Source organism: Cynara cardunculus (genome assembly GCF_001531365.2).
Source record: "Cynara cardunculus var. scolymus isolate 2C chromosome LG 1, CcrdV1, whole genome shotgun sequence".
Taxonomy (NCBI): Eukaryota; Viridiplantae; Streptophyta; class Magnoliopsida; order Asterales; family Asteraceae; genus Cynara; species Cynara cardunculus.
In genome coordinates this window covers 21,560,776-21,584,432 of record NC_037528.1, presented here as the reverse complement: position 1 = coordinate 21,584,432, position 23,657 = coordinate 21,560,776, and the positions used below count along the sequence as shown (strand labels likewise).

Below are 23,657 nucleotides of genomic sequence, written 5' to 3'. Positions count from 1 at the left end.
ACACAAAGTATAATATCTAGAGCATAGTAAGTAGTTCACTAGTCCGATTATTTATTAATTTAGGAGTAGACTACAATTTTGGTCCTTGTCGTTTATTGGTCGTAACACTCTTCGTCTATGCAGTTTGGAAAATGCAAGATGATCATCGTGATTTATAAAATTTCTCGGATTTAGTTCCTTCCGCTGACGACTGTTAATCTTTAGTCGTTAAATGAACGCATTTTCATCTTTTAGATTTTTTGTTTTAATTATTTTAATAAAATTTAAAGTCTTTTAAATCCGTCCACTAAAAACGACACATGTCCTCTAAGAAATTCAAACCCAACATCAAAATCAAACCCTAATCCAACCCTAATCGATAAAACCCCAATCCTAACCAAAATTAAAACAAAACCCAAATCCAAACCGTAATCGGTCTTATCTTGGCTTCCAGAAGCAGTTTGAGGTGCAGATGAAGACCGAGAAGAACCAGAACAGAAGACAACGTGGTGGTTGTGGGTTTGGTAGTCCTTGTGGTTGGTAGTTGGTTTTTGTGGGCCAAAACCATGAAGATCGAGAACAAAGGGATAAGAGGAGAATGGAGTCTGGTTTCAACGAACCTTTTCGATGGTGGAACTCTAGATGGTTGCAGGTGCACAACGATATGGTTGCAGGATGAAACCCCGATGAGATGATGGGAAGACTCTAAAGGTGGAGTTTGAGTTGATGAACGTTTTTTGATGGAATAAAATTTATTAAAGAAATTTAACTTTAAAGAAATTAGAATGAAATTAACTTAATCAACTGTTTGGTTGGCTATGTTTATTTGATTTATAGAATGTAACTTTAAAACTTGAATGAAATATTGGTAAATGATTAAAATGATTTTTTTTGAAAATTTTAATTTTTGTAAATATAAAAATATTTTAATAAAATAATTATTTAATATGTAAAACAATATAAAATACATACCCGAAATATAACCATAAGCCAAACGACGTTACTAAATCAACGGTGGTTCAGATCAATGGTGGTCCGCAGTAGTTTAGATTGATGGTGGTCCTCGGTGGTTCACATTGACGGTGGATCAGATTGGTGATGGTTCAGATCGACGGTGGTTCAGATTGGTCATGGTCGGCGGTGGTTCAGATCAACGATGGTCGGCGGTGGTTCAGATTGGTGGTAGTCAGCGGTGGTTTAGATAGCGGTGGTAGCCGGTGATTCAAATTGACGGTTGTCGAAGGTGGTCGACGATGGTCATCTTGGGTTTTATGAGATTAAAATATATTAGGTTAAGGGCATATTTGATATTATGAAAATAGAGAATTTTATTCCATTAAAATACCATTTAGTTGCTAAAGAATGTTAAATTTCTTTATTTGTGGAATTTGTAAAATTTTGAACATTCATTTTTTGAAAGAAAAAAATGAACCAAATAAAAAAATAAAATTTAATCAATTAAATTCAAGATTTCAATTCCGATTTCTTCAAATCAAACACCTCCAAGAGAATCCTTATTGGTAGTAAATCCATTGGAGGATCACTTCAACCAGGAAAAGGTATGTGTATTAAAAATGTAATATTATATATATGGAATATTCTTTTAAAAACTATGTAATTTATGTGATTGTAATATTCAATATAAATCATAAATAATATTAAATAGAAATGTTAAATTAAAAAAAAATCAATTTTGGTAATTTTGCTTAAAAATTTAAATAAATATTATTATGGATGTTTACAAATTTTGTCTCTCATCTTATTAACGAAATAACCTAAAATATTGTGAACACTACGTAACCTAAAGTAACCTATTGTGATCACAAGTAAACACCAAAAACAAAAACTACAAATCACTAAAAACATTTTGTAAAAACATGGATACATATTGTGAATAAAATCAATAATCAAGTTTGAACATTCGTCAAAATCTCTAGTGAATCTAAAACAAAAAATCTATAGTATCACATTGTGAATCATATTTAATTTTTTGTAAGAAAATGACAGAAAAGTATAAAAAGTCTAAAATGTCCTTCATTTAACAGAGCATTTTAACGGCTGTTAAGACTAAGGACCGAATTCGAGTGCTTTTACAAACCACAATGACCGACCATCTTGTCTTTTCAAAACTATATGAACGAAAAGTATAAGAACTAACAAACCATACGGACCAAAATTACAATTTACTCTTAATTTGTTATTGTATTGAAGATACAAAAGTGATTTTCTTTTTTTCTTATTTCTTATAATATGAAATTTAATACTTGGTATACTTTTAACAACCCCTACTTTTAACAACCCCTACATTTGGTCGATTGATGTGAAACTTCACATTTGCATACTCAGAGATTCAAATACATGTGTATTAATTAAAGAATGGTTCATTGGGTAACTGAATTGACAACCACATTAACCATTTATAAGATAACATGTTTTTCTACTTTAAGTTTTATTTCACGTCAATATCAAACCCATATATTGATTAATCTACTAAAAAATACATTTTGATTCGATTCATTGATTGAGCAATCGATGTCATCCAAATAGTACATGGATCAATAAGTAGACCGATGGGAATCACCTCCTCATGTTGCACAAAACGGATTTGTATGTGCATGTCGACTGCGTATCAAACAAAGCAAAAGACCGTTGACGAACTCAAGAAATTTTATTATAATTGTGGTTGTTTGGACTAGTTTGGACGTGCATCAACTGATCTTCTGAGGCCTCGAAGATAACCATAAAAATCTTCGATAGTCATGACTCATGAGGAGAGTCTCAAACTGGCAATCCATAAGGAGGAGCCCCAAAGCCTAACCCAACCTTCAGTTGGGACACAAAATAATTATCAAAATACAAATTTTAACTATAGAATAAAATAAATATCAGTTGTGGTTAACAAATATATTATAAGACATTAAGAAATCAATTCAAAATTTCAACAAATTATAGTCATGTTTTTATGTTTTATCATTGTTAAAAATTAATGAACCACAATGGTGGTGCCTGATTAGTTTGAACTTGGCTCCAAAGGTCAAAAGTATCAGGAAGTCCCATGTTCAAATCCAATGAGAAATAAAAATCTCATTGTGGCCATGGAGGTTCAAATGCGGTGACTCTGGACCATCTGCAAAGCAGGTGGTCACCCTAAGATTAGTTGATTCGATTAACGGGTTGGATATCCAGGTTAATCAAAAAAAAATTAACTCGAATTTAAGCTCTGATATATTACTGTACCATCTCTTTTTCAAACAACAAGATCCAGTAAAACACAAAACCCATATGTTATATATAACTTGTATTATGTATGTATATTTTTGTTGTTTTCTTATAAGAGTTTGATCATACTACTTTATAATTTATCATGCGAAATCTGTCATTATTTTTTTAAGCATCAAGATATCGTATAAAATGACAAATTGACTAAAAAAAATTGTGAATCTATGTATGTAGTTAATATGTCAGGTGATTGGATCCAATTTAACATCGTATTAATTAACTGATTGATGATTATTTTTATTATAAAATAAATAATATTAAAAAATACTTTATCAATACATGCATTTAAATGTAATAGGATATTAAAAAAAAGGTTATTTGGTAAGATACATAAACCCAACGATTACATATATCGTAACTCATTTAATTATATCAAGTTGAAAAATGTTGTGTCCGTACGACTTTGAAGAATATTTTAATTGAAGAATAACCCACTTATCAAGTACCAAGTACATATAAGTTTTTTTTTAGTATTATAATTTGTGAAAAAATATTAATTATCTTATTATAAGGTATTTGAGAAAAAAATCTTATAAACCATTTTTTATGTATCAAGTACTGTTTATTAATGTATATTACTTAAAATTCAAGATTATAAATAAATAATGCATGAATATAACTTTTTAAAGTTGTATATTTGAATTCATATAACTAATTGATAAACATAAATAAATATAAGATTAACATTTAATTTTAAATATAAGTAACATAAAATATAATTAAAATGACCATTAAGTTTTAAAAGTATAGTTGATTATTATTTTTATAAAATAAACCATTACATTATTAAACTTAAAATAAATTATTAAATTATAATAAAAACACGAACTTTTTAAATTGTTAATTTGATATTAATATCGATATATATATTTTTTTAAATTTTTATGGAGGTCTTCAAATTTATATTTTATTTATGCATGACAACATTATCGGTTTCTCAATACGACACATAACCGTATTATAAAATTGACGAAGACAAAGAATAAAACGTAACATTAAGATTGAAATGTAACGCACTGCATTACACGAATACATTTATACTTTATCTCAAATTAGTGTGGATCTTAGAAATCTTATAAATTAACAAGTTCTCCTATGATTATTTGGTAAGATACATACATCCAACGACTAAATACATTAGAACTCACTTAATTATTATTGTTGAAAACTTTTATGTCAGTACGACTTCGAATAATATTTTAATCGAAAAATAACCAACAACCAAGTACATATATACATATACATATACATATAGAGAGAGACTTGGGATCATGTGAGACTAAGGGTTTTTCGTAAGACCCATAAGACCAATTGTTAACCCTTGGATTAGATTCTATAACCTGACAATCTGAACATTCATAAACACCACGAGACTTCTCAATAATCACAAAATTGTCCCTGTGCAACTTTAGACTATTAGATCATTAGCTTATAAAATTGATCAATGAACATAAATTGGTCTTATGGGTCTCACGGAAAACCCTTGGTCTAAAGTGAACCCAACCCTATATATATTTAGAGTTTGTTTCAAATACAATCAATTACATTTGTACAACCAATGCAACCCAATAAATTGAGATATTTATGGAAATAATGAGAGTTTTTATATATTATGATTTGAATATTTATGGAAGATGAATATGATTCATTAATTATGATCAATATTTTATATTAGGAAACAGTCAAAACGTCTATGAAATCACATATTAATTAAATGAAATAGACGACTGAGATTGGGTTGTATTGGTTGCACAAATATCAAGAGTTGTATAATAACCAATCTCTCTCTCTCTCTCTCTCTCTCTCTCTMTATATATATATATATATATATATATATGTTGTATATACAATCACAAGCGAAGAATTATGCGTGAAGGGAAGTTATGGTAAGAATCGTAATAATATATATGATTCATTGCTCACTTTTAATTTCATGTTCATCAATGAATTGTGTTTTAGAAGATAATTAACATGGTACATCTCGATACATCTCATTAACGTTGACATTCAATTAGGTTTGATTCAAAGATGAAGATCTATGCTTATACTTCTTACCATAATTTTCCTTCTCACTGGAAAACTCAAACCTATAACTACATACATACATGTATATTTAGGGGGTGTTTGTGATTGCTTATAAAAGCTGTTTTTAACTTATTTCAGTTTGGCACCGGTGATAAGTTATTTTCTGGTGTTTGGATAAGAAAAAAAAACTGCTTATATCGGTGCCAAACCGGTAATAAGTTGTTTTTGATAAGTTAATCCTTTCTGACTTATGAAAAACTGTTTATTACCAGTTTACAATTTTAACCTTATTTTATTTAACTCTGGTTTGATACCACATAAGTTAATAAGCACTTTTACAAAAAAAACATAAGTTGTTTTAAATAAGCAATCTCAAACACCCCTTAAACGAGAGAGTGAGTTAATTTAATTCTATATTATTATTTTAGTTAAAACTACAAATACAACAGTTATACGAAAGATTGAAATCAAGTATAGCGTTACAAATGACATTCTACTAAAAAATTAAAATTTTAAAAATCATGAATAAATTAAATAACTTGAATCTAATAAATTAATTCGATAAAAAGACATTAATCATATATTATTTGATCAGATCAACAATATATTAATACGTAGCTCATTTATCGTGACGACAAAAGTTGTTGAGTCTTATTTTATTTCAATTGTGTCGGTTTTCGATACGAGTAAAAAAATGTATATTTATTATAATTTTAATATGTAAAATGTAAAAGTAAAAATTTTTAAATGCTTCAATCAAGATCATATACGTTTACTTTTAAAAGGCAATCAACCACCAATTATTGCATATATTTAATATTTTGATGCAATCATACAACATAGTTTATTTTATATTTTATTATTCAACAAAATTATTTAATATTTCGATAAAAGAAAATTTAGCCAATAATTTTACAAGCATAGGAGATAGGGGTGCAGAGACAGTCAGGAGGTTTGCCTAGAAACAACCACCCTTGAAAGAAATAACATAATTTGTCAAGACCAAGACGATATACGAAGATGGCAAGAATTTTACCAAACAAACAAAATTTAGCAACAAATTTTCATGCTTGATTTATTTAAAGAATAAATTAGGGGGGTTTCGCACGACTGGCTATTAACTCAATGGGTAGAGCATGTTCCTAATAATTGCGTCGTTATGCCTAAAAAAATGTATATATTTATTTTCGTCTATACTTTAAAGAAGTAAATTAACCACAAGGGTGATGTCTGATTGGTTTGAGCTTGGTTCCAAAGGTTAAAAGTACCAGGAGGTCTCAGGTTCAAATCCAATGAGGAATAAAAATTCTCTTATGGCCACGGAGGTTCAAATGCGATGACTCCGGGCTATTTACAAAGCAGGTGGTCATYCTGAGATTAGTCGGCTCGCATAGCGGATTGGATGTCCTGGTTAATCAAAAAAAAGTAAATTGGATTTTAGTGTAAACTAGAAGGGTACTCGCACAATGCAGCAAGATACATCTTGATTTTAGTGTTTCGTTTTATATTTTGGGTCTATCAATGTTATAATGCGATTTTGTGTGCTATTGAGAAAAAGAAAATATTTTATTTTTGAATGAAATATAAATTTGAAGATATTATAAAATTTTGATAAAAATAAGCGATATTAATATCAAATTAACTATTTAAAAGTTATTTTTTTGTTTAATTTCTTTAATTCAATTTTTTGTTATGATTTAATTGAATTTTAAAAACGAACTAATTTATATTTGGTTTAATAAAATAATTTATTTAAGATAATAATTAAATATTCTGTTAGAACTCAATGATTATCCTAATTATATTTTAGATTTTTTATAAATAAAATGAGATGTTTATCCTCTAAGATTATGTTTATCTGCAGTTAGTTACACGAATTCAAACATAAAGCTTTAATAAGTTGTACTTACGCATAATTTACTTGTAATCTTGAATTTTAAGTAATATGCATCAACAAACAATATTTCATACATAAAAAATGATTTTTAAGAATTTTTGTCAAATGCTTTATAATATAGTATAAATATTAACTAAATAACTAATATAAATTAATGGTGAGGTATCTTAGTACTTTTTTTAATCTCTCTCTCTCTCTATATAATGGTCAGAGTATTAAATACTTGCAATTAATTTTAAACTCCTCTTGATTTTAATTAATGGAAGATGATTAATTAAGGTTTTAGATTGGACATGGTAGCAAGAATATTCGTTTTTTAGAACCTTAATTGTGCAAAATTTAGGTTTCAAAGGTTTAAAATATGAGTTAGTGGTCCTACTCTTTTACTTGAATTATAAAAACTCTGATTAAAACTATAAGAGTGGTGTCTGATTAGTTTGAGCTTGGCTCCAAAGGTTAAAAGTGTCTGGAGGTTCCAGGTCTAAATCCAATAAGGAACAAAAATTCTCTTGTGGTCACGGAGGTTCAAATGCGGTGACTCCAGGCTACCTGCAAAGCATATGGTCGCTCTGAGATTAGTCGGCTCGCATAGCGGGTTGGATATCCAGGTTAATTAAAAAAAAACTCTGATTAAATCTTTTAATCGATTTCAATCTATTCTGATTAAATTCGTTTAACAAAATAGTAAAATTGTTAAATTAGAATTATTTAAAAAAATACTATTTAAATGTAAATATTTATATAAATAAAAAATAAAAAAAGTGTAAGGTTTATAGTTTAATCCAAAATAGAAAACATAAATAAACATTACGAAGGTGTATCCAAAAATTATTTTGAGTGGATGCATATTAATCGTTAAAATCACACTCATAATTTAGCGGATGCACTTCTTTAATGTATCATTTTTTTTTCTTGCGATAATTGAATGAGCGGGTAACACCCTTAAAATTATGAAATAACAGACAATTTAAAACTTAAAATTCCTTTAAAGTAAGACAACTTTAATAGCAAAATGCTAAAATAAAATTACATAAGAAAGAGAATGTATCAGAGTTCTAGCGGGACAATTTAATCCTTAAAAGAATTATAATAGTTGGGAAGTTACTAAACCATCAAGTCTGTTATATTCAAAACTAGATGACACCTCTAAAGCCATCTTACTGGAATCTCTACGAAACTCCGGACATCACTCAGATCCCACTAAGACTTGATATACATGTCGATAAGAAAAAATGTTAAACTTAACACCTAGTGAGAAATAGTTTATCTCATAAACATAAAACAATAAAACTTGAAGAATTCCCTTTTACCCAATAATTCCTTATTAAAATAACATTTAAAAATCAAAGGAATATCTTCATAAAAACCACCATTTATGGAATGAAATATTATAATTACACATTTGCTTTAAACCAAAGCCGACATCCAACTCACTCTCCAAAAGAAGTGAACAAGACTCGTTCCACAAAAATCTTCAAAATAAGATAATACATTATACCCCAAAAAAATACTGAAAGCACGGATAGACTCGATACCCGAAGTAACACCTTTTGGTGACAGTTGAGACCCGTTTCCATCGACTATGGTAAAACACAGAGTATGTTGTGTGCCAACATTATCAAGTAATGCCTTAAGATTATGGTCCCGATGCCTAAGGGGCAGTTTGGATCATGGGAATTGAAAGGAATTGAAATGTTCAATCATTTGACCAAATTCCAAATAGAGTGTTTGGTTCATGAAATAAGATTATGGAATCATTTCAATTCCAGTTGATTCCTTCACGCACAGATTTTACAGTTTCATGGCAATATGCTAAGATTTCAATTTCATTTCTACAGATTCTTTCCCTAATCCAATTCCATGCAACCAAACGCAATCACAAGGCATGGTCAAATTCCATCAGATTTCATTTCATTCTCTCAAAGTCAAATTCATTTAATAATTCCAATTCCATCGAATTCCATCATACGAACCAAACGTCTCCTAAATCTTCTCAAGTTTCCACCGCAATACTTATGGTCTTGATGCCTAATCCCACATGAGTTCATCTTCGCAATACCCCCTCCCCATCTTAATGCTTACTTGCAAACTATAGAGTTATACTCACAAACCAATGGTCCCAGGGACTGACTCTGCACTCACAAACCAATGGTCCTAGGGCCTGACTCTGCACTCACAAACCAATGGTCCTAGGGCCTGACTCTGCACTCACAAACCAATGGTCCTAGGGCCCGACTCACAAACATAGCTTGTCTTCAAGCAAATTTGTCGTTCTAAAATGTATCATAAATTTAGGTTGTATCTGACGCTTGAATAACACATGAATATTTACCTTTTCCTCGCTTTGAACCATGACCCAAAATGTGAAAAAATTCAAAGTATTAGCCTTCGAGCCACTCTGACTCCATTACAACTTAATTAAACTATTTGAAAACAACGTGTGTTAAACGAAACAATTAAGTGCAAGTTCAACAAAATGAAATAACTCAATGCATAGAGTTGGCAAAATCGAAATGAATTTCAACATGTAATTTCTTTCTCTTTTCACGTAATATTTGTGGGTGTTTTACTCACACTAAAAGACGCTTAGTTTATGGTCATTATCCAGTGAGACGAGTGCAATACCTACTCGAATTTGACTTCAAACTCTAATCCACGTTTATGACCATTATTTTGAATTTCGTGCTTATTGCAACTTGACAAAACAAGTCCTCAAAGTTTGTTATTACTACATTTGCCCGCAAAGCATTATAACTTTCATAATTTTGCACATTACCCCTCCATTTTGACTTTATATTTTGTTTCAGTCCAACTTTTTACATTTCAACGGTTATATTTCAAAATAGTCGCGTCCCTGTTCTTTCTGGTTTCTTAAATCATTCTTATTATATATACATACATTTATTTGAGAGATTATAATAAAATATATCAGAAGAATGGTTATTATTCTGTTTTGCAACAAATTTTAATATTTTTGAAAAGATACACAAATATTTAATGTTACAAACTTTAAAAGATCTGTATATTAAATCTTGCAATTAATGATAATATAATATATAAATATATTGAACCAAAACCATACTCTAAACTCTTGCACCATAAGGTAACACCACAACCATTAAACATCCATTGGGTACCATACAACCACTCCATATCAATATTTAATCCTTCATTTCCCACCCCATAATCATAAACCACATTTTGCATAGGTTCTTAATTTATTTCTTTATGTTTGTTATAGATGATTGTGACATATGATGAACCATATAATATTCTATTTAATGAGATGAAAATGAAACCGAGTTAGGTTTATGTAACGGTTTTTAAGATGATAACGTGTTGCTAATAAATATTTTGATGACTAAGATGGTTTTGTTGGCACACATCAACTTTTTTGGAGGTTTAGTACGTAGTTTTTGTAGCTAGCATTGTTAACAAGTTTATTTTATTTACTAGTTATTAATTAGGTCATGTTCGAATTTAAATTTTTGTGTTGATATCAATTGGATGTTTATGGGTGTTGCGAGATCAAATTTTAGTTCATGGGTTGCGTTATCGATCAATTAGCTCTATGTCATATTGTCTCGATATATATCAACCTTACAGTTTTAGTTAAATAAATTTAAGTGTGTAAAAAAGATCAAACTGTATTAAAGTCAAACGTAGTTTATTCATGTTTCTATTCTGAAACCTACTTCCAAAATGCTCGATTTTAAAGAACGTACTATTATTTGATGTAATTAAGAATCAATTAAAACTATATACTATAACTTTGTGAAAAAAAGAATGTAAACAAAATATCATTTATGAATTTCTTTTATTAAACTTTATTATTTTGAAAATATTTTGGTAAACACAAAAATAGAGTTTTCTAAAAGTATTTTTTTTCAAAATAAAAACTTGAATTGCAATTTCTATAATCATTATAGCAAATTATGCACATGGTCCATGTGGTTTAGTGTTTATCATGGAATTGCTTTCTCAACTTCATTTATTACAAAAAAAAGCCCTCATGGTTAGCAACTTGTTTTGGAATTAGTACCTAGTCTTTTGATTGTCTATCTTATCTGTTAACTAAGGTGGTGTTTGGTTCGTAGATTATGAATGAATCTGATAGAATTGGAATGTTGAATTTCATTGATCAAATTTCATTCCCTTGTTTGGTTCATTCTTTTTTCACGAAAAAAATCTTTAAAATCCTACAAATTCCACAAATAAAGGAATTTAACATTCCTAAGCAACTATATGGTGTTTTGATGCAATCGAATCTCTATCTTCATTATACCAAATATGCTCTTAACCTAACTCTAATCTCATAAAACTCAATATGACCATCGTTGACCACCTCTCGTCCACTATTGATCTGAACCACCGGCGACCACCACCACCGATCTGAACCACCGCCGACTACCACCGATCTGAACCACCGCCGACCACCACCACCGACTACCACCGATCTGAACCACCGCCGACCACCACCACCGACTACCACCGATCTGAACCATCGCCGATCTAAGCCACCACTAATCTGATTCACTGTCAATCTGAACCACCGCCGATAACCGCCATCTGAACCATCATGGATCACCACCGATCTGAACCACCGCCGACCACCACCACTGACTACCACCAATCTGAACCATCGCCGATCTAAGCCACCACTGATCTGATTCACTGTCAATCTAAACCACCGCTGATAACCACCATCTGAACCATCATGGACCACCACCGCCGATAACCACCATCTGAACCATCATGGACCACCACCACCGACTACCGCTTATCTGAACCACCGTCGACCACTACCACCGACTACCACCGATCTGAACCACCATTGACCACCACCACCGACTACCATCAATCTGAACTACCACCGACCACCACCACCGACTACCACCGATCTGAACCACCACTGATCTGATTCACCGTTAATCTGAACCATCGCCGATAACCGCCATCTAAACCACCATGGACCACTACCGATCTGAACAACTGTCGACCATCGCCATCTGAACCACCACAGACCACCATCGATCTGAACCACTGCCAACTACTACCGATCTGAAGCACCGTCGATCTAAACCACCATTGACCTTCACCGATATGATCCATAGCCGATCTAAACCACATCTGACCATCGTCACCTGAACCACAACGGACCACCATCGATCTATATCACTGCCAACCATCGACGACTACCATCGATCTAAATCACCGTCGGACACCGTCGACCACCACTGATTTGAACAACCACCACCGCCACCGCCTATTTGAACCACCACTGACCACCTTCATCTGAACCACTGTGGACCACCATCGATCTGAATCACTGTGGATCACCACCATCTGAACCACTGTGGACCACAACCGATCTGAACGATCGCCAACCACTGTCGATTTAGTAACGTCGTTTGGCTTATGATTATATTTAGGTTGTATATTTTATATTGTTTTACATATTAAATAATTATTTTATTAAAGTATTTTTAGTTTTAAAAAATTCAAAAAAGCGCATTTTGGTCATTTACCAATATTTTATTCCAATTCTAAAACTACATTATGTGAACCAAACAGACAGATTCCAATTTCTTAATAGATTTCATTCCAATGTATGCCAACAAAAAAAATGGTCAAACCTGACAACATTTCATTCAAATTCCTTCAAACTCAAATTTATTTAACAGATTCCATTTCATCCAAAAACATTATGCGAACCAAACGCCACCTTAGGATAAAATTGTCATTTTATTATTTAAGTTCTTTCTATTTTGTTGTTTTTCTTACTTTAATCTTCTCCAACCATTAAGAGCATGAAACAAACACTAAAAAATTCATAATCAAACAATAATTCAACCCTAAATATAACTCATTCAAGAACATCAATAACAATCTAATGTAAAATCAACAAAATCATTATAAACAAGAAGTTGTTACAACTTCATTCAAAGAAGGTTGTGATACAAACCCTAAATTAGAACATAAATAAAAAAATTGTACATTTTAAAACCTTAAATCAAACTTTGCTCTCGATTTGTGTTGTTAAATCTTAGATCATTGACTTTGATCTTACAAGTCGTTCATCCATTCAACTTTGCTCGATCTAGGAAAACCAATTGGCACAGGGACTTATTCAAACATTCAGGCGATGCAATGAGGGGATGATGAATACCCTTACTCTCATCGTCTTACATGTGCTTGATTCAGACACACAGTGCAATGACGTGGCTTAGTGGTGTGGAGGCTCAACAACAGTGTGGTCATCATGATGATGAAAAAGAAGATGTTTCCTTAGTGATGGTGCACTAGTGGTACGACCTAGTGATGTAGAGGGGCATTGATCTCATCAAGATAATTCGTTGAGGAGCATTTAGGTCATTGTTTTTAAATTAGAATAAACCAATGTATAAGTCATTAAATCATTTAAAAAACGACAAAATCAAACCCACACTCCCCCTTCCTCCGTTGTTCCCCTCCCCATATTGTCCTCATTTTCTCTGACCACCATCTCAAACTTCAGCAACAACACCCTTTATCCTTCTCTGGGCTCCTGAAAGGGAGGTAAAGTTGTAGTTCCAAACCAAATGCATAAAATATTTGAAAGGAAAACTGAAACCACCCCACAACTAGGTCAAATGACAAGTACCCAAAAATTGTCTTTCTATCTTTAAATACATAAAAGAGATGGATTCATAGATGGAGTGTTCATTTAATTAAACATAGAACCTCATCTTGTACCTCTTATCTTTATCCTCTATCATAAATATCGAAGGTTCTTATGTTTCTTGCTAACCAGAGAACCCTTCTTCGATCGATGATACCTATTTGCAAAACCACCATGTTGCAGGTCGACCATGTTGAAAATTTTCCTTTATTTTGTATTATTTGATAACCACTATATTGCAAGTCCTTCGCGTACGGGTTGTAGGTGACAATGGAGAGAGAGTGGGAGAGCAAATTTACGAGGGGGTAGCCAGAGAAGAGGGAAGGGACAAGGATAGGCTTGAGAAGGGGGATGGTTGGAGAATTCAAATTGTACATAATGTCTTTGAGTTTACGTTTTTGAAATCTTTTACCCACTTGTACATAATGCTTTATCAACATGTATAAAAAATACAAATGACCAGAATACCCCTTGGTTAATGGATGAACAACGTTTGTCAAAATCAAGAACAATAGGTGTAAACAGCTCGACACGATGAGGATGCTGGTGTAATTGATAAAATTTGGTTAACATTGTGTTCTTGAAACTTCTTTTACAAAGGAAAAGAAGGGGAGGAAAGAGGGAAGTAAAAAAAACTCGTGTTCTTGTAACTTTTTATGAGAGAAAAGAAAGAAAATAACAATAAGTTTCATTTCAAAACTTTCCTCCTAAATGTGGTAAGAAATGAAATTAAATTAAAACCCTCTAAAAATTATTAAAATTACAAAATACCCAATCCTTCGTTCTAAAAATTGTATTTTTTACGGATATATTAGTAAAAATGATATAGTTTTGCCGTTTAAAAAACATAAAAAATTATTTCTTTTCTTTTCTTTTCATTTTCTTTCCTTTTAAAAATATAAAAAAAATCTTTTTTATTTTTCTTTTCTTTTCTTCTTCAAATTTAAGATTGACAAGGACGATTTATATAATTCTACTCTTTTATTTTAACTCGCTAATCAAAATTCGTCAAAATCTTGAGATTTTTTTTGGATTAACGTGATAATTAACCCGTTATGTGAACCGATTAATCTAAGATGACCATTTGCTTTGCAGATAATCTTGAGTCATTGCATTTGAACTTTCATGACCACAAGAAAAATTTTATTCCTCCTCGAGATACTTTTAATCTCTACGACAAATTCAACTCAAACCAATCAATCAGGTGGTGGTTATCTTTCGAGAATATTAAAACCTCTGTGACGTTTACAAAGGTGTAACTATGGAACTGAAAGGGACGGGGACCAATTTTCTCTCTCATCGCTCTCTTCTGAGTGCTCTCGGATCCCTCTCTCTCTCTCAATAATGGGGGCGACTTCGAGAGGTGCTCTTCTTTTTTTCTTTACTCTATTAATGCTTCTCTTGAATAACAGCATAAGAGAAAAAAAAAAAAAACTCCCCACTCCAATTTCACATGCCTCCATATTTCTGGAAAACCTCCTTTTCTTTCTTCTTTGTCATCTACCCGTAATACATCCTGTTTTTTTGTTTCTGTAGGTGGGGTTTTTGTCCTCTTCGGTTTTGTGGCTGATATCTATTGGTTCGTATTCGAAAAACCCGTAAATATCTTTTCTTCAGAATTAGTGCACTAAAAGATAATCGAATCCTTGGCTGAATTTGAAATTGTGGGTGGTCAAATTGGAGGAACTTGTGTTTACCCCACTTGAGTTGAGGTGGTGATAAAATTGGGTTTCTCTTAGTGGGTTTTATTCTATTGGATTGATTGTGAATCCACGTCAGGTGATCGGGGTTCATTTCGATGGTCTTTTTTAGTTCTTGATGCTGTTTTTTTAGTTCCAGACAAAGAGGTTTTAGGAAGTGGATGTAGCTTGAAATTTTGCTATGGTGACTGATATGGAAGTTGATACGAATGGAGAGGATGACTCAAAAGGTGGCATGTGGGCTTTGGAGCAGAAAATTGACCAGCCCATGGATGAAGAGGCGGGTAGACTAAAAAATATGTATAGAGAAAAGGTAACTTTATGCTACTTTTGGTAATCTCTCTCATGTTTATCGGTTTTCACAGATTCTTTGCCCCTTTCCCTTCTGTGTATATTGTTTTCATTTTCTCAACGTTTCTTGTTTTCTCTTTTTCTTTGGCTTTTCATTGTTTTAGTATTCACCAAATCCAATCTCTGTGTACGTGTTTGTTTGTCTTGATTGGGGGTTAAACTTATTTGGAATGATTCACCAAATTCAGTCTCTATGTGTGTCTGTTTGTCTTGATTGGGGTCAAATTTATTTGAAAAAGACAATTAATTCACAAAATTCAGTCTCTTTGTGTGTCTGGTTTTTTCTTGATTTGGGGTTGAACTTATTTGGAAAAGGTAACTGACTGGGGGTTTTCACTTGGTGCCTTTGATAGTTATTCATTGTTAAAATCATTTGAATCCTGATGTGGTATTTGTATGTTTGTTGACTGAGAAACTGGTATTATGACCACGACTGAATCCATTTACTTTCTAATAAAGATTACTAAATCTTAACTTTTTCAAGAACCCTTTGGCCGAATTTAAAGGTTGACAAAGTAATTTCTTCTTATGGTGTTATTTATGTGGTAATGTAATTCCTAAATCTTTGTTGGTAAACCATTTTGTTATGCTATCGTTGTTCAATGCAGAAGTTCTCTGCAATTTTGCTTCTGCGACTTGCATTTCAAAGTCTTGGAGTCGTCTATGGAGATTTGGGAACTTCTCCTTTGTATGTCTTTTACAATACTTTTCCTAAAGGAATCGATGATACGGAAGACATTATTGGTGCACTTTCCTTGATCATTTACTCTCTTACCCTTGTGCCTCTCATCAAATATGTTTTCATTGTTTGTCGCGCAAATGACAATGGTCAAGGTACATGTTTTTATTCATATGTAACTATGTACTAATGAATAGTTAAATTATAACTGCATTCCTAATTGTGATTCATACGCAGGTGGAACTTTTGCTCTTTATTCACTACTGTGTCGACATGCAAAAGTCAGTACGATTCCTAATCAACATCGAACTGACGAGGAATTGACAACTTATAGTCGCACCACAATTCATGAGAATTCGTTTGCTGCAAAAACAAAGAGATGGTTGGAAGGACACGTGTTTAAAAGGAATGCACTTCTTCTACTTGTCCTTGTTGGTACTTGCATGGCGATTGGAGATGGAATTCTAACTCCTGCTATTTCAGGTAAACTTATCTAGTTTTTTGCTTGAAAGCTCATCTAGATGTTCTGGTCTTGTATGTTTGGGTCATTTAACATTTTCACTTTGGGGGTCTTATTTATCTGATGCTAGAAGAAATAAGATGTGATCTGAGGCCTAGATCAGTTAACATTTCTGAAAATGTTAAATGACCCAAAATGAAATGCACTGTATTTAGATCAGTTAGCATCTAAGTTTTCTATCTGCTATGAAATATCTGACCAAAATATCTGTTTCTACCAGTTTTATCGGCTTCTGGTGGCATAAAGATAGACCACCCAGGGATGAGTACTGGTATGTCTCGAGTTCTGAAACTAAACATTCTCTCTAGTTTGTCCTTTGCTTTGCAAGATTGTGGATTTTCTTTTGTTGTTTATAATTTGTTCTTTGTTGCAGATGTCGTCATAGTTGTTTCGGTTATCATACTACTAGGTTTGTTTAGTCTACAACACTATGGCCCCGATAAGGTTGGATGGCTCTTCGCTCCAATTGTCTTGATTTGGTTTCTTTTAATCGGAGGAATTGGAATTTTCAATATCTGGAAATACGACACTGGGGTGTTGCGGGCTTTTTCACCAGTATATATATACCACTATTTTGCAAGGAGAGGAAAAAATGGTTGGACATCACTTGGAGGGATCATGCTTAGTATAACAGGTCATCTTTCTCTCTCCCTCTCTCTACATGTATATGCTCACACACACATACATGTGTGTGTATCACATGAACTTGATGATTGATGGAGGTGGAAATGATTGGGCTACAGTCTATCAAGGTCAAGGAGTACGCATGCATTATGGATTTGGGATCATGTTATATGTCAGATGATGACATTCACTTTTTCATGAGAGGGATGAAATCAAAGTTGCAAGTGAAAATGTAAAAATACGTTAGGATCCTATTCATTTTCACCCGGCGGGCGGGTATTTGCCACATTATTGGCTCTCATTTTAGTCACTATAAGTCGCATAAAGATCAAATACCAGAGTCTGAAGACTTTAGTTCCTTTAATCTTCTTATCTCCTTTAACTTCCATTGTTCTCTTACTCTACGTTTTATTTCTCTAATCTTATATGTGTGTGTGGATGGGTGTTATATGTAGCTGTTGTACTGATGATTGCTAACACTTTTGCAGGGACGGAGGCACTTTTTGCTGATCTTGCCCATTTTCCACTCTCCGCAATCCAGCTTGCATTTACAGTTGTTGTATTCCCTTGCCTTCTTTTAGCCTATTCTGGACAAGCAGCCTACCTCATGCAAAACAAGGAACATGTGTATGATGCGTTTTACCGCTCTATCCCAGGTTCATTACACATCTATTTCGCTTGTATTATAAACCTCAAGATGGTTCTTGAAATGGAAGTGGTAGATAAGATAATGTAGGAGACCTTGAGGGTGTAATCTTTTGCAGTTAGGTGATCTATTTGAAGATTAGAAAGTAATAATCCCATTTATTGCAATATTACTTACTTTGAGGAAAAGAAAAGGATGAAAGCGATGGTGGGACAAGAAGTTGAGGGAGCAAAAAGAGACCATTTCAAGATTGGGCAGTTAGATATAATTTACAAAATAGTGTATGATTTTGATGACCTACTAAGATGGAAATAGAATACAAATGACTTTGTGCTTTCCCCATAGAGACAAAGAGCTGAGAGCGATGTAAAGATTGTTGACTTCAAATACTGAAAGAGGCCATAGTTTGAGTTGGTTTACTCGAAAGTTGTCAAACCATATGGCAGATGGTTCAAGATTCAGATCTTACAATTCAAAATTTGATTCATGGAAGCAAAATGATGTGATTAATACAAGTATATTTTGGTTTTTACATCACTAGAATGCTTAATTTGTCGTTTATTCAAATAGCTATCATATTAATCGCTTTAGAAAACGTTGAAGTAATAGAATATCTGGTGATCTTACAGAGAGTATATACTGGCCGATGTTTGTTATTGCGACATTAGCTGCTATTGTTGCAAGTCAGGCAACTATTTCTGCTACATTTTCGATAATTAAGCAGGCAAATGCACTTGGCTGTTTTCCAAGAGTCAAGGTCATTCATACATCAAGTAAATTTCTTGGACAGATATATATTCCAGATATCAATTGGATTCTTATGGTTCTTTGCATCATTGTGACTGCTGGATTCAAGAATCAAAGCCAAATTGGCAATGCTTATGGTGAGTATATGCTTTTTTTCATTAATCAGCTTTCATATGGTTCATCTTCTATATCATATCATATAGATAATCATTTACATATAGTTTTTCATATTTGTCTCATAATGTCAACATTTGCCATTATTATTTTTGCATCTTATGTTCACTTCAACTAATGGTAGGTCTGATAATTTTTGTGTTGTACCTTGATTGAAAATGTGGATAGGATGTGTCACAAGTTCCTATATTTGCAATTGGCCATTTTTTACCTCTTGGATTTGTAGCTTCCCGCTAATTTTTAGCAATATGCACGAAAGTGAAGAATACCAATAATATGGAGGCAATGGGAACTTAGTGCGCTTGGTACATGAGACACGATGGGACAAAAACTTGTTGTCCCACGTTTGGTATGACATTAGACTGTGACATGACAGAGTCTGAGTGGGACAGAAATGCATTTTTACTGTCCCATCCAAATTGGTGGAACAATAATCAGGGAGATGGACATGATTTATAAATTACTAAACTAACCATGTCAAATTACAAAACCCTAAAACCTTCCACAATTCTTTCATCTGCCTACCTCACCCTTGCCAGTCTAGTCTTGATTGCATACCAAGTTGGGAAAGAAAACTTTTTATCTCGATGGAGTGATTCACATGTGCATCTCTCTTACAAACTAGGTATATCAAATAAAGATCTTAATCGTGCTTTTCCTGGATAAAATAAATAGGGTTTAGCATCATAGGCAACGGTAATCCCCTTGAAGAGGGGGAACCAGAAACATAAATTTTGCAAGAGTTTGATTGAGCTCTCTAGAATCTTATGGTTCTTGACATAATATGCACAACTAAAGCTTGCACTAAAGCTTGCGGGAAACCAGCAACTTAAATTTTGCAAGAGTTTTTCCAGGTAAAGTAAAACCCCAATAGGACTTCAATATTTTACGTACTTTTTGGCATCCAGTTAATTAGATAAGTTGCTGCTAACAAGGCCTCATTCAAAGGAAGAAGGGACATGCATTCTAGCCACCTCAAGATTTAGCCACAATGTGTTAGGAAAGAATAACTTCTTGACTCATATAGATACTTTCTCCCATAATGGCACGACCCTCTAAAACTCAAAGTGCCATTTTCATGGTTCATAGTGAGAAGGAGAACACGTGCCTGGTTTCCCCTTCAATCTTCTTTTATCCGCTTCTAGTAAACAAGCATAAAGATCATATAAACATCTAGCACCCGCAGAACTTCTGCAGATTGGTATTAAACTTGGCCAAAGTCCTAGAAAACATTTTCTTGGATACCTTTGTAAAAGTTGCTAAACATGTACCCACTCCTAATATGAAGTGATATATGTTCGATTAGATAACTCTTACATAGTTGTCCCGTCTTTACCTTACTAAGTTGCCCCGTCTTTACCTTTATCTGCCTCTTGGGTGACTCATCATTTACCCTAGTTTCCCAATATGTGTATGACATGGGTTGTTTAGTAATTTACCTATCTTCTTCCATCTCTGATTTTTGTTCCACATATTTTCGTGGGAGAAAATAAATGCATTTTGTCCCAGCGAGTCCTGTCCTGGTTTAATGGGACAACATGTTTTTGTATTGTACTGTCCCGCTTTCATGAAAAAAAAGTTGTGCTTTGACCTTCAAGGTCAACACCTATTACTTCACAAGCTCAAATAGTGACCCTTTTCACAAATTTGTTGATCTTCCATCTCTAGTGTTTGTAGTGAATTTTGATGTAATCTAGATAACAGAATTGCCTTAAACCTTGGATGTAAAACTTAGTCCATTACTAGCATGAGATCATTATAAGCTGCTTTGCTAGAGAACTTGCAGCAATTAACATCATGAAATCTGTGTTTACAGGGACAGCAGTCGTCATAGTCATGCTTGCAACGACTTTCATCATGATATTAATTATGTTATTAGTCTGGCGCTGCCACTGGATTCTCGTCTTCATCTTTGCGGCCTTATCTCTGATCGTTGAATGCACTTACTTTTCCGCTGTTCTGTTCAAGATTGATCAGGGCGGGTGGGTCCCACTTGTCATTGCTGCAGTCTTTCTTCTCATCATGTACATTTGGCATTACGGCACCGTGAAAAGATACGAGTTTGAAATGCACAGTAAGATCTCGATGGCATGGATTCTTGGTTTGGGACCAAGTTTGGGGCTTGTTAGAGTTCCCGGAGTAGGACTTGTGTACACGGAGCTCGCAAGCGGAGTCCCACATATCTTTTCCCATTTCATCACTAATCTGCCCGCCATCCATTCAGTAGTTGTTTTCGTCTGCGTCAAATACCTTCCTGTTTACACTGTCCCAGAAGACGAAAGATTTCTCGTCAAAAGAATCGGGCCCAAAAACTTTCACATGTTCAGGTGCGTTGCCAGATATGGATACAAAGATTTACACAAGAAAGACGACGAGTTTGAGAAGAAACTCTTCGATAATCTCTTCATGTTTGTAAGACTCGAGTCAATGATGGAAGGCGGGTCGGATTCAGACGAATATAGCGTATACGGCCAGCAAACTCGGCGTTCTAAAGATTTCTTGCTGCCCGATACCAACAACAATACGTTTTCGTCAGTTGTAGACCTCACAGTCTCATCGGGCGACTCGATCGTGCCGGCGAAATCATCTTATCATGTTAATAACTCAGGGATGTCATCTGGGCAGGTGAGTAGTCATACAGAGGTCGATGAAATGGAGTTTCTGACGGGTTGTCGAGATGCTGGGGTGGTGCATATAATGGGAAATACCGTGGTTAGAGCGAGGAGGGATTCGCCGTTCTATAAAAAGATTTGTATAGATTACGTATATGCGTTTCTGAGGAAGATTTGCAGGGAAAATAGTGTCATCTTTAATGTTCCTCACGAGAGCCTTTTGAACGTTGGGCAGGTGTTTTATGTGTAAATTATTATTGTATCGAATTGGATTTTTGGTGAGTATAGCGTTCGTTTCTGTAGCAAGTCGAACACAACTGTTTGAAGAAATGTGTGATCGCTATCGACAACCGATACAGAATAAATTTGAATCGGGAGAAGACGAATACTGTAATATGTAATGAACAATCAAAGAAAAGCGTATGTAAATAATTTACGGGTTTAATATGGTTCAAGTACTTTCCAGTACGGTGTATGTGCACAACTGAATAACTAAAAGGAGGATCTTTATTAACCGAATGAATGCAGAAAAACCGAATTGTATTAGAGATTGAAAATATTTTCTGATTTTGTAACTCTACAGAGCAATCAAAACTTCTAATCTTCATGACAGTGGTTCACTTGCATCTCGTTTGGTCGTGCTGCTATGATACAACGTGTAGTAGTCCCGAGGCATTTTAGAACCCCCTATTTTATCTCTCTTAAAGTCCTTTATGAATTTCAAGTGGGAGCTTATTGGCAAAGAGAATGTTAGCAGTGTTTTCGCACGATACAGTTGCGTTGCATCACAAGGAATGGTTGTGTCAACTTCCTAAAAACTCGGTTGCATCCAAAACACATCTTGGACATTAGAACCAAATTTTACACTTTCACGGACGCCTGCGAAAGGTCACTTGTGGATGTCCACTGATCCTTTTTTTTCCCTTTAGTATCACAGTTTTTCAACACTATTAATAGTTCCATTAAGAGGCAGGCTCTAAATCGTTAAGAGGTGAATCTTGTTTGGCAAAAAAAAGTCTGCCTCTTAATGGTTCTAAAACCATCTGAATGATTTTGCATCCAGGCTTTATTTTGACCATTCAACACCCAAATTTTATTGTAAACAATTACCAAACAATTATATTTCATTTTGCACTATATCATGAAAGATTCTTAATCATTTCAACCACTTAATCATTCTGCACGAAATCATTCAACAAGTGCCAAAGAGCCTCTAATTTGATTTGAAGAGAGTTGAAAAGATGAGTTCCAATTGGATTTGGGTATTTTAGACAATATTTGAACTACTTATTCCATAATGTAAAGTTGAAGACGACTTTGGAATGTAGTCTACTTATTCAAGTAAAAGGTGTTTAGGTTGTTGAAAGAAAGGGTGGATTGTACAAGTTTTGCGCAATGTTAATACGACTTTGACTTTTGGGGTGGAAACCGGAAACCATTCAAAGTAAGGTGGTAACATTCTCTTCACGGTTTTTATTGATCAATGAGTTGTTTGTTTACCTCTTAAAAGATCCATTAAACGGAAACATTTGAATTGTTAAATGGTGAATCTTATTTGACAAAAAAAGTCTGTCTCTTAATGGTTCTAAAATCATCTGAATGATTTTGTATCCTGAGTCCTCTTAACCATTCAGCGTCCTAATTATATTGTAAACAATTACCGAACAATTATATTTTATTTTGCATTATATCATGAGAGTCTTTTAATCATTCTGCATCAAACCATTCAATAACTGTCAAACAACCCCTAATTCTTGAAGCAT

General features: G+C 33.5%; 1 protein-coding gene across 1 annotated transcript; it reads left to right on the top strand.

Moving 5' to 3' along the window:
* Window positions 1-15,293: 15,293 nt before the first annotated feature.
* On the top strand, window positions 15,294-22,361 carry LOC112516030 (potassium transporter 11-like). The gene is made up of 8 exons (XM_025123056.1): window positions 15,294-15,854; window positions 16,501-16,726; window positions 16,809-17,054; window positions 17,312-17,362; window positions 17,465-17,725; window positions 18,204-18,371; window positions 18,991-19,245; window positions 21,099-22,361. Exons 1-8 carry the CDS (start codon window positions 15,723-15,725, stop codon window positions 22,142-22,144), a joined length of 2,385 nt encoding a protein of 794 aa, XP_024978824.1. The 5' UTR covers window positions 15,294-15,722; the 3' UTR covers window positions 22,145-22,361.
* Window positions 22,362-23,657: the final 1,296 nt, after the last annotated feature.

Bases quoted from the DNA above. Each gene is read 5' to 3' on its own strand.
- LOC112516030 (XM_025123056.1), top strand. From the start codon at position 15,723: ATGGTGACTGATATGGAAGTTGATACGAATGGAGAGGATGACTCAAAA. The intron at 15,855-16,500 runs GTAACTTTATGC...TGTTCAATGCAG, and splicing joins AAAATATGTATAGAGAAAAG to AAGTTCTCTGCAATTTTGCT. The intron at 17,055-17,311 runs GTAAACTTATCT...TGTTTCTACCAG, and splicing joins TCTAACTCCTGCTATTTCAG to TTTTATCGGCTTCTGGTGGC.